The sequence below is a fragment of the Akebia trifoliata genome, chromosome 3, assembly GCF_017979445.1.
Source record: "Akebia trifoliata isolate Shusen 1 chromosome 3, ASM1797944v1, whole genome shotgun sequence".
In the NCBI taxonomy this organism is placed as follows: domain Eukaryota; kingdom Viridiplantae; phylum Streptophyta; class Magnoliopsida; order Ranunculales; family Lardizabalaceae; genus Akebia; species Akebia trifoliata.
This window is the reverse complement of record NC_141377.1, coordinates 46,363,753-46,378,826: the sequence shown is the minus strand read 5'-3', so window position 1 is coordinate 46,378,826 and position 15,074 is coordinate 46,363,753. Positions and strand designations below refer to the sequence as shown.

General features: G+C 34.7%; 1 protein-coding gene across 3 annotated transcripts; it reads left to right on the top strand.

Annotated features, from left to right (window-relative positions):
* The first annotated feature begins 563 nt into the window (after window positions 1-563).
* Window positions 564-7,995, top strand: LOC147407392 (Homeodomain-like superfamily protein). Of its 3 annotated transcripts, none has more exons than XM_086435938.1 (13): window positions 564-649; window positions 1,189-1,340; window positions 1,413-1,479; window positions 1,776-1,948; window positions 2,033-2,096; window positions 2,526-2,770; window positions 2,878-3,346; window positions 3,552-3,652; window positions 3,803-3,846; window positions 5,167-5,431; window positions 5,662-5,806; window positions 6,898-7,022; window positions 7,498-7,995. In XM_086435938.1, exons 2-13 carry the CDS (start codon window positions 1,308-1,310, stop codon window positions 7,642-7,644), a joined length of 1,878 nt encoding a protein of 625 aa, XP_086292064.1. In that variant the 5' UTR covers window positions 564-649; window positions 1,189-1,307; the 3' UTR covers window positions 7,645-7,995. The 3 variants fall into 3 exon arrangements, with proteins under 3 accessions (XP_086292064.1, XP_086292063.1, XP_086292065.1); XM_086435937.1 differs by lacking the exon at window positions 564-649 and adding an exon at window positions 656-1,100; XM_086435939.1 differs by lacking the exon at window positions 564-649 and having other exon boundaries at window positions 1,220-1,340; window positions 1,420-1,479; window positions 1,776-1,943.
* Window positions 7,996-15,074: the final 7,079 nt, after the last annotated feature.

Here is a 15,074-nt window from a genome sequence, read left to right as displayed (position 1 = left end):
ACATGTTTTGACCTGTTCAATTATCTTGTAATTGATGTATTGTGTCAACCCGTGTATAACCCAACCTGTATATAACCCATTTTAAACCTTGAAAAATAGGTTAAGCGAGTTGTAATCCTATTGATCTGCGTACAACCTAACTCAGCCTTGTTTAGAAGGTTATATCTAGGTAATATAATGCGTTTCATGTTCACAGGTTTTATGTGTCAACCTGAGCATGGCTCAACCCAAACCTATTTATTAAACTGGTTATATAGGCTGTAACGTGCTACTTGTTTAATAAATCGGCTTGGGTTGGATAAATTTTCACAATATTCTTAGCTCAACATGATACAAAGATTCTAATGTTAACTTAATATGTTATTTCGGGCTAAGATGGACAGGGGACTATTAAGCTTCAAGACAATCTGGGTTTCATGGACTTCAAAAATGTCAGCCCACCTTAATTTGAAAGCTCAAGCTCAAAGCCTGAACCATTGTTTTTTCGGGCCAGATAGAGTTATTGGGCCTAATTGATAGCTCTAACAAATAGATATAAATAAAAGCCCTATATGAGTCGGTGTCTATCAGTCATGCTTAATTCACTATTATTTTACATACCCAGGCTTTCGGTTGTACCGCGAAGGCGCGAATCGAATTGTTTTTTAAGGTTCGATTTAATTCCCATTAGGGTTTGCTTAGGACTGTCAAATTCTGCTTAGAATTGGTAGAGATCGGTTTGAGATCTGGTTTAGGATTCGGAGAGTTAATAGGAAAGTAACCCTAAATTGAAAGTTATTAGGGTTCCATTAGAGCATTTTTAAACCTCGATTAGGGCAACCGACTCCTGTAGAATTTGAATATTGCTTTGAATTTTGGTGTAAACTAGTAACCGCAATTAGGGTTGATCTCTGATCGATCCATCAAAGTTAGGTTTTAGATTTAGAACTCGAATTCTTTTGAAGCACATAGTTTTTTCCAATCAAAGACGACGAATACAGATAACAGAAACCAACTCTCTATTTTCAGATAAAATTTGATTTCTTTTAGGTGGAAGGAAGCCATGTCCTTTGATTTGGATCCTTTTGCCGATATTCTTCCTGAGACTACTAGCGTAATTGGTAATTTATAGTTAATTCAAGATTCTGCATTTTTGTTGTTGTTCTATCTTTATCTGATGGAGCTAATGATGATCCACTCTTTTTGCAGCTCGTGCTGGAGCCAAATTCCAACCCAAGGCCAAACCCCGCACCCGGAAGGAGACAACAACCTTCACAGCCCCCTCCAGCCTACCAAATGCTACCGACCCTCCGCTGTCGGAAGTTACAATGTCCGTCCAAGGAAATTTGCAGCCTAGAGAGGCAAGAATTCATTCATAATCTTTGGTCATGATTTTGTATCTTTATTGGTAATTTTATTTTTATTACTACCAGACTGCAGATATTTTTTCTGAATTGGAATCCCTTGATGATATTCTTTCGCAATCCACCTCTGGAAATGGTGAGCAATGAACCCTCTTTTCACCAATTTGAAGACTTTATCCAATTCTATATAAACCATACAAACCAAGGTTCGAAATGTTGTATCGATTGAATGTTTCGGTAAATGGATAAGCCGATATGGTATTGAATGATGCAAAATGATAGATTTTGATACATACCTGATACGTTCCCGAAACATTCTATGTTTCCAGGTCAATGTTTTGTATGGGTCTCAGCCGATACCGATACATATCAGTCGATACATTCCGATATTTTTAACCATGATACTAACCATCTTGGGCTTCTTATTATCAGTGGGAACTGTGAGAAAATTCCAGCCTAAGATCAAAGTGAACACCTCACTTAGAAATAAACTCCCTACATCGCGTCCTGTTGACACTTCACCACAACTTGTTGTGTCCAATGAGCCAGCAAACGGCAAGGAAGCTGAAACTTTTGAATGCAATGGAGATCGTTTGTTGGGTAAGGTAAAGATTTGCGTTTTTTACCTACCCATATTTCTGTTTTGCTTTTCTTGGATAATTTTGGTAGAAATTTTTGTTTCCTCACAGGAGTCAGAGACATTTCCTGATTTGGAGTGTCTTGATATTATTTCTGAGGCCACCACTACTACTGGTAAATAATAAATTCCATTGTTTTCAATGTTTCATTTACTTCCATTTCTCTGTTTTGAGTAGTGAATTCTTTTTTCGTGGCAGCCGTGATGAAAAAATTCTCTGATTAATTACGGTTTTTTTCAATTGGCGATTTAATCCCAACTTATTCACATAACTTTGAACAAAATCAGTTTTTATATTATATTTAATATGAAATTTTGTAATTTTTTTAATATTATATTTAACATATGAAATATATACTTTTATATTATCCAATAAGTAATAGTATATTTTTATTTTTCCCAAATTTTCCATGTTTTTCCGATTTTTTACGAATTTTTCTCTTGCCAAATTTTCCCGAATCCCAACTTTGTCACAATGCAGCCATCAAAACATGTACTCTGAACTCTTGTCAATCTTCCTTATGCCACGTATGTTTCTTTTTCAGGGGACGCTCAGTTGATTCCTTTTGAAACTGAATACTTCGATGACGATTTGACTCCTACGATTACTCCTGAATGTTTTCTTGATATCTCAACGACAAGCGTCTCTGATTCTGCACCCACTGACCCTCCATTCAAACTTCCAGTGACCAAAGAGTTTACACATCTTGCTGATGCTTCAGGTTTACGATCTATAATTCCCGAAGAAGTTCTGAACTCGCAAGTTGTTCCTGTAATGTCAGGAAAAGAGGTATTTGGCCTGTTATTAGTTTATTTAATAAAATGAAATCAAGAACTTGGATTTATATTTTTAATCTGATTTTATCTCTTTCCTGTTCTGTTAATTGGGTTTCTCAGAGCACTAAGAGTAGGAAAAGAAAATCTTCAACAGTATCAGAAGAGATGGTGAGAAAGTTTCCTTCCGAGAATGTTGAAGAACTTTCTCAATGGGCCCATGATGAAAGACCTGTATTAGCAGCAGCTGTTGAGAGGAATAACACCAGTAAATCATCAATGCAGCTGAGAAAGAGGTTAACTTCTCCTGTTATAGCTGATGAGATGGAAGATGATACTCAAGAAAATGGAGACCCGCTTTTTGAACCCTTCAATTCTGCAATTGGTGAAGAGGGCCATAGTGATGATAACGATGAATATAAAGAAGAAACATCCCGTCGGAAGAGGGCACAAAGTAAATCTAATAAGGTTGTAGTTGGAAATAAGAAAACAGTCGGAAGGCACAAAAATGTGTCTGAAGTACCAGATCCACTAAACAAAGAACCTCCCAAAAAGAGGTTCTCTCGTTCAACTCGACGAAATAAAAGACGAGGTACCTCCAATTTTTTACCCATTCATCATAATCAAACCCTTATCCCGAAAATTTGGGGGGGGGGGGGGGGTTTGGTCATTTGAATTGGTTAAATTTTATGATTCTTTATAGATGTTATAATGTTGATATATGCATTTTTCTGTGCATAATTGTCTTCTGCATTTCTTTCTTTTTTCCCGATAAATGTTGACTTCTGCATTTCTAGTGAACAAGGTTTTGCTCGAAACCCCAGAGGAGGAAATTAATCCCCGAAAGTTGATTTTAAAGGATCTCATCTTTCTTGCAGAGGCTAAGGAACGACTATCGGTACATATCCTGTTTCTCTTATTGTGTTAAGTAATTTAATATAATGGAAATAGTCATGATGTCTTCAAGAGCATTTCATTTTTATCTTGAGTTTGCTAGTTCTGACATCACTGCTTGTCTTGCTGAGCCCTTTCATTTTTTTGTTTGCAGAATAAAGATGCATCAGCCCCTAAGAAATCTCTTCCCAATCAGAGGTACTATAAAGCTTTTACTTAAGAATCAACAAATTTCTTTGTTTTCACGTGCAATAGTTATGGCATTGTTTGTTTCATTTAAGAACAGAGGCACTTGGCATGATTCCTGCTAATACAAGTGGTTTGATATTATTAACTTATAAACTTAATTGTAAGCTTCAAAGATGTTTCTGTATGATTCAAGAAAAAGGAAAGAAAGGCGTACAAGATGTAAATTGTTTTATTATTTTACTTACATAAATTTTGTTGTGGTTAAAGTAATCAGTGAGAAGTATGTTAGGCTGGGGATTGGGATACGGTTAAAAAGCTTTGAACTCATTATTGTGAATTTCAGTTTGAGAAGTATCAAATTGAGGGGGTCTAATGATAACATAGAGTTTCAACTACTCCTCGATATTGGTGCACTAGTTTTGAGGATCTATACATTACTATTAGGGAAATTCAAGTATAGAACTAGCATTTTGAATCTCTTTGTAAAGGCCATGGGATGAGGATTTTGGAGAGCTGCTTTTCTGACGGAACATTTACAGCAGCCACCAGATGCTACTGTGGAAGTGGAGAGAGGTATTCTGCTATTTTATGCCTTTCTCTTTATTGAGTAGGAGAGGGAGAATACCTACTGATCCAAATGGCCATAACAATTCTTAACAGAGAGAGCACTCACAATTTGTATCATCACTTGAATACATGATTTTGATTTTTCTGGGAAAAGATCTCTCGTCTAATTATATCAATATGAGTTTAGAAAAGTGTCTCTGTTTACATATTGATACCCTCAAGTAAGGTTTTGTCATCCCCCCTCCACACACCTCCCCCCCCCCCCCCCACCCACACACGCACACACAATTATTATATATGATCTTGAATTTCTTGATATTATTTAAAAAAAAAAAAAATTTAATTAAAAAGAAACTTTTTTTTTTAATGAAACTTATGATCAATGATTTGAGTGCCTCATTGATTTGAATCCCACTCATTCTGATTTTACGATCCAATTCAGTTGTAACAACACTCTACAAATGTATAAGGGTATTAGCATCACCAGGGAAAGGGGGATTTGGGGAGATTCCTTTAACATGTTAGGAATTAAACAATCAAGTGCAAATCTAAATCTGTCATACTTAATTAAACAATCAGTTTTAATTAATATTAGACATAAATCTTCAATATTAGAAATATGTTACTGTTGTAAAAGAATTGAAAAGCGAAGAATGGATAAGAAATAGGCTTATTTGATTATGAAGTGGGCAATTTATTAGTTTCACATGAAAGTGGCATACAGTCTTTCTATCACTCTCTAACGTAATTTTTGTTATGCAGTGTTAATGATTCTTTTGCCCAGGCCACTCTGTATGATGATGACCCTTTTGCTTCAATGCGAGGTCTAAACGCTGATGATGATGATGAAGCAACCGCAAGAGTTCAAGAAAGTTCCTCTTTTGTTTCAATGCAAGGTCTAAACCCTGATGATGAAGAAGCAACTGCTAGGGTTCAAGAAAGTTCCTTTAAACTGAATTACCATTCCTTCATGGATAGGACACCGAAAGAAAGATGGTCGAAACAAGAAACAGAGCTGTTTTACGAGGTAGGATTCTTGTTCAGACAAATATGTGCATTTCTGACTATGAATTACACAAACTGATCGTAAAAATGACTGACCTTGTCAAATATGTGAGTTTCCATTGAGTTATTCAGTGTTTGAAGTTTTACTATGTGCTTTCAAGTTTCTTCTTTTTACACATCGGTTCTATTATCATTGTGAGTTTCCCATGAAGTTCTTTGAGTGATTTGTATCTGGTTTATCCTTTGATTCAGGCTATTCAGCAGTTTGGGACAGATTTTGCAATGATACAACAACTATTCCCTGGTCGAACTCGCCATCAAGTAAAATTGAAGTATAAAACGGAAGAACGCCAACATCCTTTGAAGCTGTCTGATGTTTTAATTAATCGTTCCAAGGGTAAGTCATGCGCAGGCATGCTTGCATTTCTTAAATTTATGAATAACTAAATATATCAATAAATAAATAATAAATATTCCAATAAACGAGTAGATCTAGGAAAATCTCAAAAAACATGACAATTGTCAATTTCATAAATTGTCACTTAGATGGTAAAAACCACTCTAACTAAGAAAGCATAGCACCATTCTTAGATAGTATGGAGGGTTCGACATAAAAAGAATAAGAAATAAGGATGAAATAAAAAGTAGTGCTTTCAAAATTCCAAATGGGGTTATAGCCTTCAAAATGGGTAAGGAGAACAAAGTCCAATTTTGGAAGGACCGTTAGTGTGATAATTACCCTCTTAAATCACTATTTGTTAATGTGTGTACAATTTCTTCCAAAAAGACACGTCTAGTGCAAAATTTCGTGGTTCACTTAGAAAATGAGAATTCATAAGACTTCAAATTCTGGAGGAATATCAATGATTGGGAGATTTGAGTCAATTATTGCGATTATTACAATAATTAAAAAAAAAAAATTGGAATATTTTTATATTCAATATCATTATAATTAATTATGTTGTAGGTTCAACAAGATGCATGAACTCAAAAAAATTGGAATTTTTTTGGGTGAAATCTTGCTTATTGGATGTTAGATTTTTTTTTTCTTGAATGTTGCAATAATCCTTCAATCTTGAATCTTATTTTATTTTGCCTTTTTAGCTTGATGCAAATAATTTAAGGAGTAGAAGATGTCTAGAATATAGTTCAATTATTAACTAAAAAGAACTTAGGAGTTAAATAGTATTAGGAGTGAGTTATAATGGAATAGATGTTAGATTGTTGTAGGAATTTGGAGGGGATTAATAAGAGGTTTTTATTTAAAATATAAATAAAAAAGAAAGTTTTTGCCCAAAGGTCAAAACTTTGTACATTGGGAAAATATTTGATCAAAGAAGTGGGTATACGCACATCTTGATTTGCGAGTATTCGGGGAAGCTCCTACTATTAATAGCAAACAGTTCGGATTATTTATGAGAAGTTGACATGCTTGGAAACATCAATATTAAGGTCTCTCTTTTGTTCCCTCTCTTTTCCTTTTTGCAGATCATTCCCATTTTGAGCTAGTGATCGAACGGCTTCAACAAGCTGCTGCTCAGGCCCAGCAAAATTTTAACATAGACATGGAGTCGGTTGAATTGACAAGCAAGGAGGGTACTCCAGAAAATAAGGTATTCCCCTTTAATTATTATTATTTTCTCTATATAGAATTCTTTTTAACAGTTACCAAAAGAAAATGGAATGTTTGGATACCAATTTACTGTATCTGTCATACTCTGGTCTGGGGTCTCTACTTGTGTGTTTCATCTTCAGTCCAAACTATTCAGTCAAAATGGTTCTACTAATGAGATCTCTGATCCAAGCAATCATTGGCCTGGATAATCCTAGCCATCTTATCAAGTAGTCCTTTTGCACCATTAGAATATGGTGTATTGCCTCAAGATCATTTGATCAAGCTGATTTTCTGGGTTGTGTCCTATGTGTACCACGGGCACAATGGAGGAGAAGCACAGATATGTGACTAGTACTACTGATGAATCTCATTTCCCTCTCTTTAGTTAATGCTGTGTGGGTCTCTACTTATGACGTGTGTGTGTGTGAATCCAGTTGTCTTTTTCTCATTATTGGAATGTCTCCTGCTTTCAGGAAGAAGTAGCAAAATCTGAGCAGGAGGGTGAAGAAGTAGCTGAAGATTTGGAACCAGATATTAATGGTTTTGTGAAATCTCATGAAAGTGAAGATGACCTCTATAGATGGATGGAGCCCATACAAGATGATTATGATGCATTTTGAACTAAGAACGCCTTTTGTTGTTTCATCATGAATGCTTATCTTAGCTACCAACGAAGAAGCTAATTGATAAGCTAGTTCTATGTTATTGGCCTTGGTACCCATTCTTTTTAGTTTTCTTTGGTGCGATTTTTAACTTCCAACTGTAAAAGAATGCTAAAATTATTGATTATGATTCAGCAAGTAAGAATATAAAAAGTAATGCTACCATGAAAGGGAAATTAATAGGACCCAATTCAATGTCAGCGAATCTGGTACCGGATCTAATAACATAGACGTGATGATATTGCTAAGAAAATACTAACTTGTTGCACGTTAAGTAGAGTTTTGAAAAGTAGCTTTCCACATTAATTATTGTTACCGTCTGTTGGATGTATGATTATTTGTTCGTACATTGTTGTCAAATTAAATTAATAGTCATGGTGATGGGCCTCGTCACATCCAATATGATCATGATTCGGATCCTATTAATTCTTATTTTATTAGCAAGTACTGTGAAAATTTTGTGAATTTTCTATGGGCCAAGAGCATGGTCTCCAATTGCGAAACCTTTAAGACCATGGAATGAAGCTGACCTTATTGGGCCCCGATATGGGATATGGCGAAATTAGAGACGATTCTTCCTAGTTTTTTATTGGCCTTCTGAGGTGATGTTATTGTTGAAACTTGGGGACTATCCTTCCAAAATTGCATAATCATAAATAATAATAATAAAGAATAAGAGAGAGTTGCTATTGCCACACCAACTGTGTGCACTTCTTTGGTGGTTTATATAAGAATTGGTGTGGCATTAGTAGCTCTCTAAAAAACACCGTATCCCAATAATTTGGAATCAGCTGAACAAGTGTTGTTCCTCCATCAATTCTATCTAATGTCCATGGTTGTCTCTTCTCTTAAATCAAGTGTGTTGATATCTGCACTCACTATCTTGATCCATGTTCTTTTTGGTCTTTCGCTTATTTTTTAGGAATCTCAATTTGCACATTTCTTCTAACTAAGGTTATAATCTGTCTTTGTTGCACATCAACCAACCATCTCAAATCAATTTTCCCCTTGTTTATTACATATTACGTATTTGGGGGTACTCTTTACATTTTCATGAAGACATCCATCTTTAAAATTTTCATTCTTAATGTTTTTACTAGTTCGTCTTTTTTATCTTATCTGCCACGTTCATCCTATGAACATCATCTAATTTCTTGAGCATAAAAAATTAAACTCTATAAAGTTGTTTAGTTTTTGTGCTGTCTTATAACAATTTTTCTTTCAATTTGATCGGGGTAAGTTGGTCACATGGTACTCTTAAAACACACTTCCACATTAACCACCCAATTTTAATTTTAATTTTGACTCCACGTGTGAAGAAAATTAGGGAGTTACTATTGACACCCTACCTTTTACTTATTACACCTCAATTTCTTAAATTATTTATCACACCCTGATTAAAGATTAAAAAACAGTCTTCAAGCATTACAAAGGTTTGCCTCAAAAACATAATCTCAACATTACAAAACATTGTAATGCTCATTCAAACAATTTCACTAGTTGTTTACAATTATGATTAGGCTCATAAAATCTTAAACCTCAAAAAATATAAATCTCGGAAAAAGCAAGAGAGCTTCGATCGTCATCCCAACTTTTAGTTATTCTCAACCATTTACGTTTTTATTTTGGGTTGGGATCCGTTAGACTCCCAGAATGACTCATGAGAAAAACACATGACCCTAACTCTTTAAATATAAAATCCAATGAACCATTGGATTTTGCATTTCAAGGGTTGAGATTATGTGTTTTTTTCATAAGTCAATTCTTAGGAGTAAACGGATCCAGACCTTTTATTTTTAATTGGTGTGATAAATAAAATTTGGGGTGCCAATAACAACACTCTAAAATTATGCCGTGCTAAATTTGACTAGTATAATTGAGAGACGTGAGGTGGCACATTTATTGTTTGACAATTGGCCAAATGTGAGGCTAGCCATGGCTATAAGGACAAATATCTAATCATACGGCCTTCCCAACTACCACTATTATTGTATATAGATGCGGAAGATCTAGTGATGGTCAAATATCCCAATTCATTCGGCCAGGCTTCTTTAAGCTTTTGTAGTAGTTAGATGAAGCTTTCAGGCGTGTTTATTACAAAATATAAATTTTAAAAGATTGATTTTAGGGGACGTAACATTATGTGTATTGTTCCCAAGAATTGGTCTTGTTTTCTGCCAACCAAAATTACAGGGTTACTGTTGCAACCAAAGATTGCTAAATTTCGGTTCCAAGCTACAGACTGATTGAATTTAAAATTTTGCTAAAAAATGATTCATTTTGATAATAAAAAAAATTTAGAAAATGATTCATAATAAAACATTTGAATGTGTTTGATTGCATCAGGAAAATGTCAAAAACTATTTTTAGTTTTTGAGAGTTGGGTTGATTGTGAGAGAATAATATTATGATTTCCTATACAATAAGAGAATCATTTTTGGGGGTGTTGTATTGGGGGGTGGGAGTGCCAGTGTGTACCAATTTAATTGAAATTGAAATCAAAGACTCTAGTTTTGAGTCCCTTTTTTCTTTATTTATTTTTTGATAACAGAGTGTCCAGACTTATGTTCAACTAGGGGGACCGGATGAGCCAAGGTCAGAACCAAGGCATATGGGACCCTCCCCCAAGCACATGCAATGCTTGCAAATCACACACACTAGGTAAGTCTAAAATAACCAACTAAAAGGGATTAGATCTTATTATAAATTTCAAATGATTTGAAAAAAATATATGAATTTAATCAATTAGAGAACCCGGAAATCAACTTGAGCTCAGCTTAAGTTTGTTAGGACTGGATTCGGAGCTGGTACAACCATAGCTCACCTTGAGGGTAGGGCTCTATCAAGCCAAGCCTGTCTAAGCTCAACCCAACTTGGCCAGTCCAAACAAAACTATGTGATAGGGGTGCAACTTGGTCTAGTTCAAATCAAGAACCGTATAGAACTTATAATTTTGGACTGGTTTGATTTGGTTTGAAACATTTTGTGATTCAATTATGGGTTAAGAAAATGAAAAATCAATCAATTCAGTTTAATTCTAGGTTCAAGGCTTGTATAGAACCAAATCAAACCGAGAGTTAAACCCTTATATAATAATAACTATAAATTAATTTATTATGAATTATTTTAGGAGTTAAGATAGAAATTAAAAACTTTGTTTTTTATGAATGAATTAATGTCTTTTTTATTTTTTATTTTTGCCGACACATTAATGATTTATTATATGATAGTTTATGTTTATTATTTATTATTTATTAAAGTATGTTGTTACTAAACAATTTTATAAGATATTGGCAACTCGCATAATCGAATCGAATCAAACCACCCTTAATTCAATTTGATCTGATTCAATTCTATTGGCTTTTTGGTACGATTCTGATTCTTATTTAGTGGAATCTGACCTATGTTGATTTGATTCTAATTTGACCTCAAATCGAACCAAAGTGCACTCCTACCACGTAAGAGGGATTTTGTTGCCTGTAAACGTCATCTACTCCTTATTTGCCATACAGGAAATGTCGGTAAAAGTGAGTGGGAAAATCCAAAATCCACCAAACAGATCCTAACAACAAATTACTAAACATACAAATCTGTCATCTTCGATGTGTACCTTCTTACTTACTCGACAACATTGTCGAGAGCAGAGTCATCTATTTTGGTTCTGACCCACAGTGACACTCCAACAACTTGTGGCCCAATGGAACTTCTACTGTCCATGTCAGAATTGCTGCACCATGAGGCTAAGGATCTTACGTCAAGAGAAAATAGTCATTTTCAAGCGATTTAAAATGATCTAAAATGTACTCATCTGCAACTTCGAGGGTTAACTTTCATGAAAAGAAACACTTTCCTTAACTTATTAAGCATGTAAGGCATCCAAAAACATTATTGGAGGACACAGAGATGTTGATGTTAAAATTTTAATTTTTTTTAAGGAAAATGCTGGAATGACACGGGGCGTTGACTGCGATTCTCACAATTCTGACTTGGGATGTGCACACAACCATAGATGTGTTTCCTCGCGATATGAGTAAAAATCATCTACGGTTATGTATGCATCTCCACGTCAGAATTGTGAGAATCACAGTAAATCCTGTGTCACCCCAGCACAACTCTTTTTTAAATATAAAGAAAAGGTGATATTTCATTGTTGGATTTTAATTTTAAACTTGAGAGTTCAGTGATGGTTATGATATTATTTTGCCAATATGGTAATATTCCATAACAGTCCAACCTATCTTACTAAGGTAGTCATGCTAGCCTATATTAATTTTCTTAACTTATGCAGACCCATCTCCGGTCCATTGTCTTCAACTTCTTGCAAAAACTCTGCAATTTTCTATCAAACAAAATTATCTTTCTCAACTTTTCCAAAAATTTTATCTTGCTCTTGAGATTTGATGTATGAAAGGAGAAAATTAGTTGTGTAGTGGAAAATCAAGGGAATTCTTGGATAGAAGTTGAAGGTGAGGGCATTTACGTCATTTCTTTTATTTGTCTACAGTGAGATCGGGGCATGTCATCAGTCGGAAGACACAGAATAACTCAAATATTTACAAAACTACTTGGAGGGGGTATTTCTAAATCACCATTACAAAGCATGTCTCTCCAATAGAGAAACATGCACTTACGGTCGATCGATCATTTCGGATTGAGAAATTCGTACAATTTCTTCTTGTCCCTAAGTGTGAGAGTTAGGAATAACGTCTCTAGTGATGCTTACAACCTTACATTTGTACAACTCAATGGAACAAAAATGTTGATTGTACTATTCTTTTCCTTGGGATATTGTACATTCCCATCTAACGGTGAGTATCTATCTACAAGATGGTTATAATAGGGGTTGACATCTTTTCGCTTCTCCAAAAATATTACTAACGGAAGACATAAAAAAATTAGTATTTAAGTACCCTAAATTGCATTAAGAGAAAACATTAGAGATTAAGAATCTTAAAAGACGTTGTTTTGTCACTTGTGGAAGTCCTCATATTAGTTGTGGGTTGTCTAATTTTCTTTTTTTCTAAGTAATCGGGGATTAGGCAGACCCCCAACCATAGAACGAAAGTAATCATAGTATGAAGATTCCTTAATTTGCAAGTGCCAACTAACTTAGTTGATAAAACCTTTGGGTGATGATATTAGAAATCAGGGTTCAAATCCTGCCAACTCCGAGTTACTAAACTCATGATTAAGAACAAACTTACCAATTATATTGAAAAAATAGTTTCTTAGATCGGGGTGATTTCAACAAAATATGTGTCGACAATCAAGTCTGTAAGTAATTCGATAGAGTTTCTGCTTAAGAGAGTGCAGATTGCATACTTAAGAGACTGTAGTGGGTAAAAAACTCGGTTCAGCTTATGATGAGCTGAGGTAGTTGACATCTCATGTACCAAGAGGTCGTGTTGTGCCAGAAATTGTTCTGCACTGCCTTCCCACCCCTTCTCAGATTTTCCATGTTTGTAGTCCATATTCAATACATCCTACACCCTATACATGAACGATACTTATTTATAGGTTCAGATTGTCTAGCGGTAACAGAATGATGTTAGTCATAGAAAGATGACTTGGGGCAATATGGAAGCTTCCTCTATTATGAAGATCACGTTGTGTCATACTATATGCATCCTTGATTAATGTATGAGTTTGGTTGTTCGAGCAATGTCTTATAACTTAGAGGGTGTGGGATTGTATGACCTCAATAAATCATTCATGTGTGGGGTGGTTTGATTTTTGGGTCTTTGTCCTACATCTTTCTAGGCAATATATTGTGTTCTCACCCCTTTCGATACTAGTTGGTAATTCCATCCTAACGTTATCGATGGGTCCCTTATCCTTACCTTGGCACAATATTGTTTGTTTCATGTCTTACAAAATAGGTCCGTTTTATCTGTCTCTTATGTTAGTAACTCCAACTTAATTTTATTTCATTATAAGGGACTCTTAAATCTTCCTTTTAAAAGACAATTCTATTAATACATTTGCCATCACCCTCAGTGGAAAAAAAATGGATGTACTATACACATACCCAAAATTAGGGGTCATAAGGAATTATCAAGGGTAATTTTGATACATATATAGCATAATCATTTTAAGTTTAAGAGAGGGAAATCAAATAATATAAAAAATGTGGATTTTAGGGTTTGGTAAGTTTGAGACAGGGTTGTAATTTGGGCAGGTTGGAGGGTCAACCTAAGCTCAACCCAAATTGTAAAACCCCCCAACCCGAGCTCACCTCAACCCGACCATTGGGGTTAGAGCTCATTAACCCAAGCTCAACCCGAGATTGAACTTCTAAAATAGAGTTGAGTTCGGGTAAATCCAAGTTAAGTAATTTTGGGTAGATTGGGCTCATTGAGCAAGTATAATTTCATTTTGATCAATATATAAATTTTATTTTATATCTTAAAAAATAAATATAATATAAAAAAATAAAAGCACTAGTAAATAAATTTTCACACAACATTCAAATCCATTAATTTATATATTAAAATTTTTTCCTTAATTTTACAAATATTTTTAAAAAGAAAAAATTAATATTTTTAAAAAAAAATAAAAATAAAAATATTTATATGCAAATATACAACATCGGGTTGCCCAAAGACTCAACCCGAATTCAATTTGGGTTGATATTTCCTATTCCAAGCTCAACTCATTTTCCATATAACCCAACTCAAACTCGCCTATCAATCGGATTGAGCCCAAGTTGAGTTTGAGTTTGCCTGTCCAAGTTGTAGCCCTTGTTTGAAAGAAGTATATAAAGAAATCTTAAAGTGTAGTTTCTTTCTTAGAATTAGTAAATTTCTCTTTGTCTTATTTATAAATAGAAGTAGAGCTAGAAAGGAGTTGATGGGGGAATTGCCTTTTGCCCTAGTATTTGTAACCCCCTCCCCCCCCTCCTTTTCCTTTCAAATTTTTTAAGTGATGATATTACCTCTTGACTTGGGCTTTCTCTCCTTCTCATCAACAAATTGAAAATGACTTAAATACCATTTTCTTTAATCTCTAACAAAAAACCTGTGAATTTTTCCCGCAAAACCATCCAACTTCAAGCTCTTCATTTTGCCCCTACTACTAGAAAATCTTGGCTCCACTCCTGTTTGCAGACATAGGCACGCTACTAAAAATGTAAATCTTGTTGTGTCATGTGTGTATTTCGGTGTGTTTATTTATTATATCATGTTTATGATGGTGATGCATTAATTGATATTTCCTAAAAATGCGACATGTGTGACCTCAAGATACAAGACAAAATGGTGTGATCCCGAGTCTATTTTCGAAGTTGGGTATTGAGAGTAGAATTTATCATTTGGCTCAAGCACAGCAGAGCGAAAGTTTCGATGGGTATGCGATCATACCCATTGCAATCCTCAAAGGGTATGATCTCG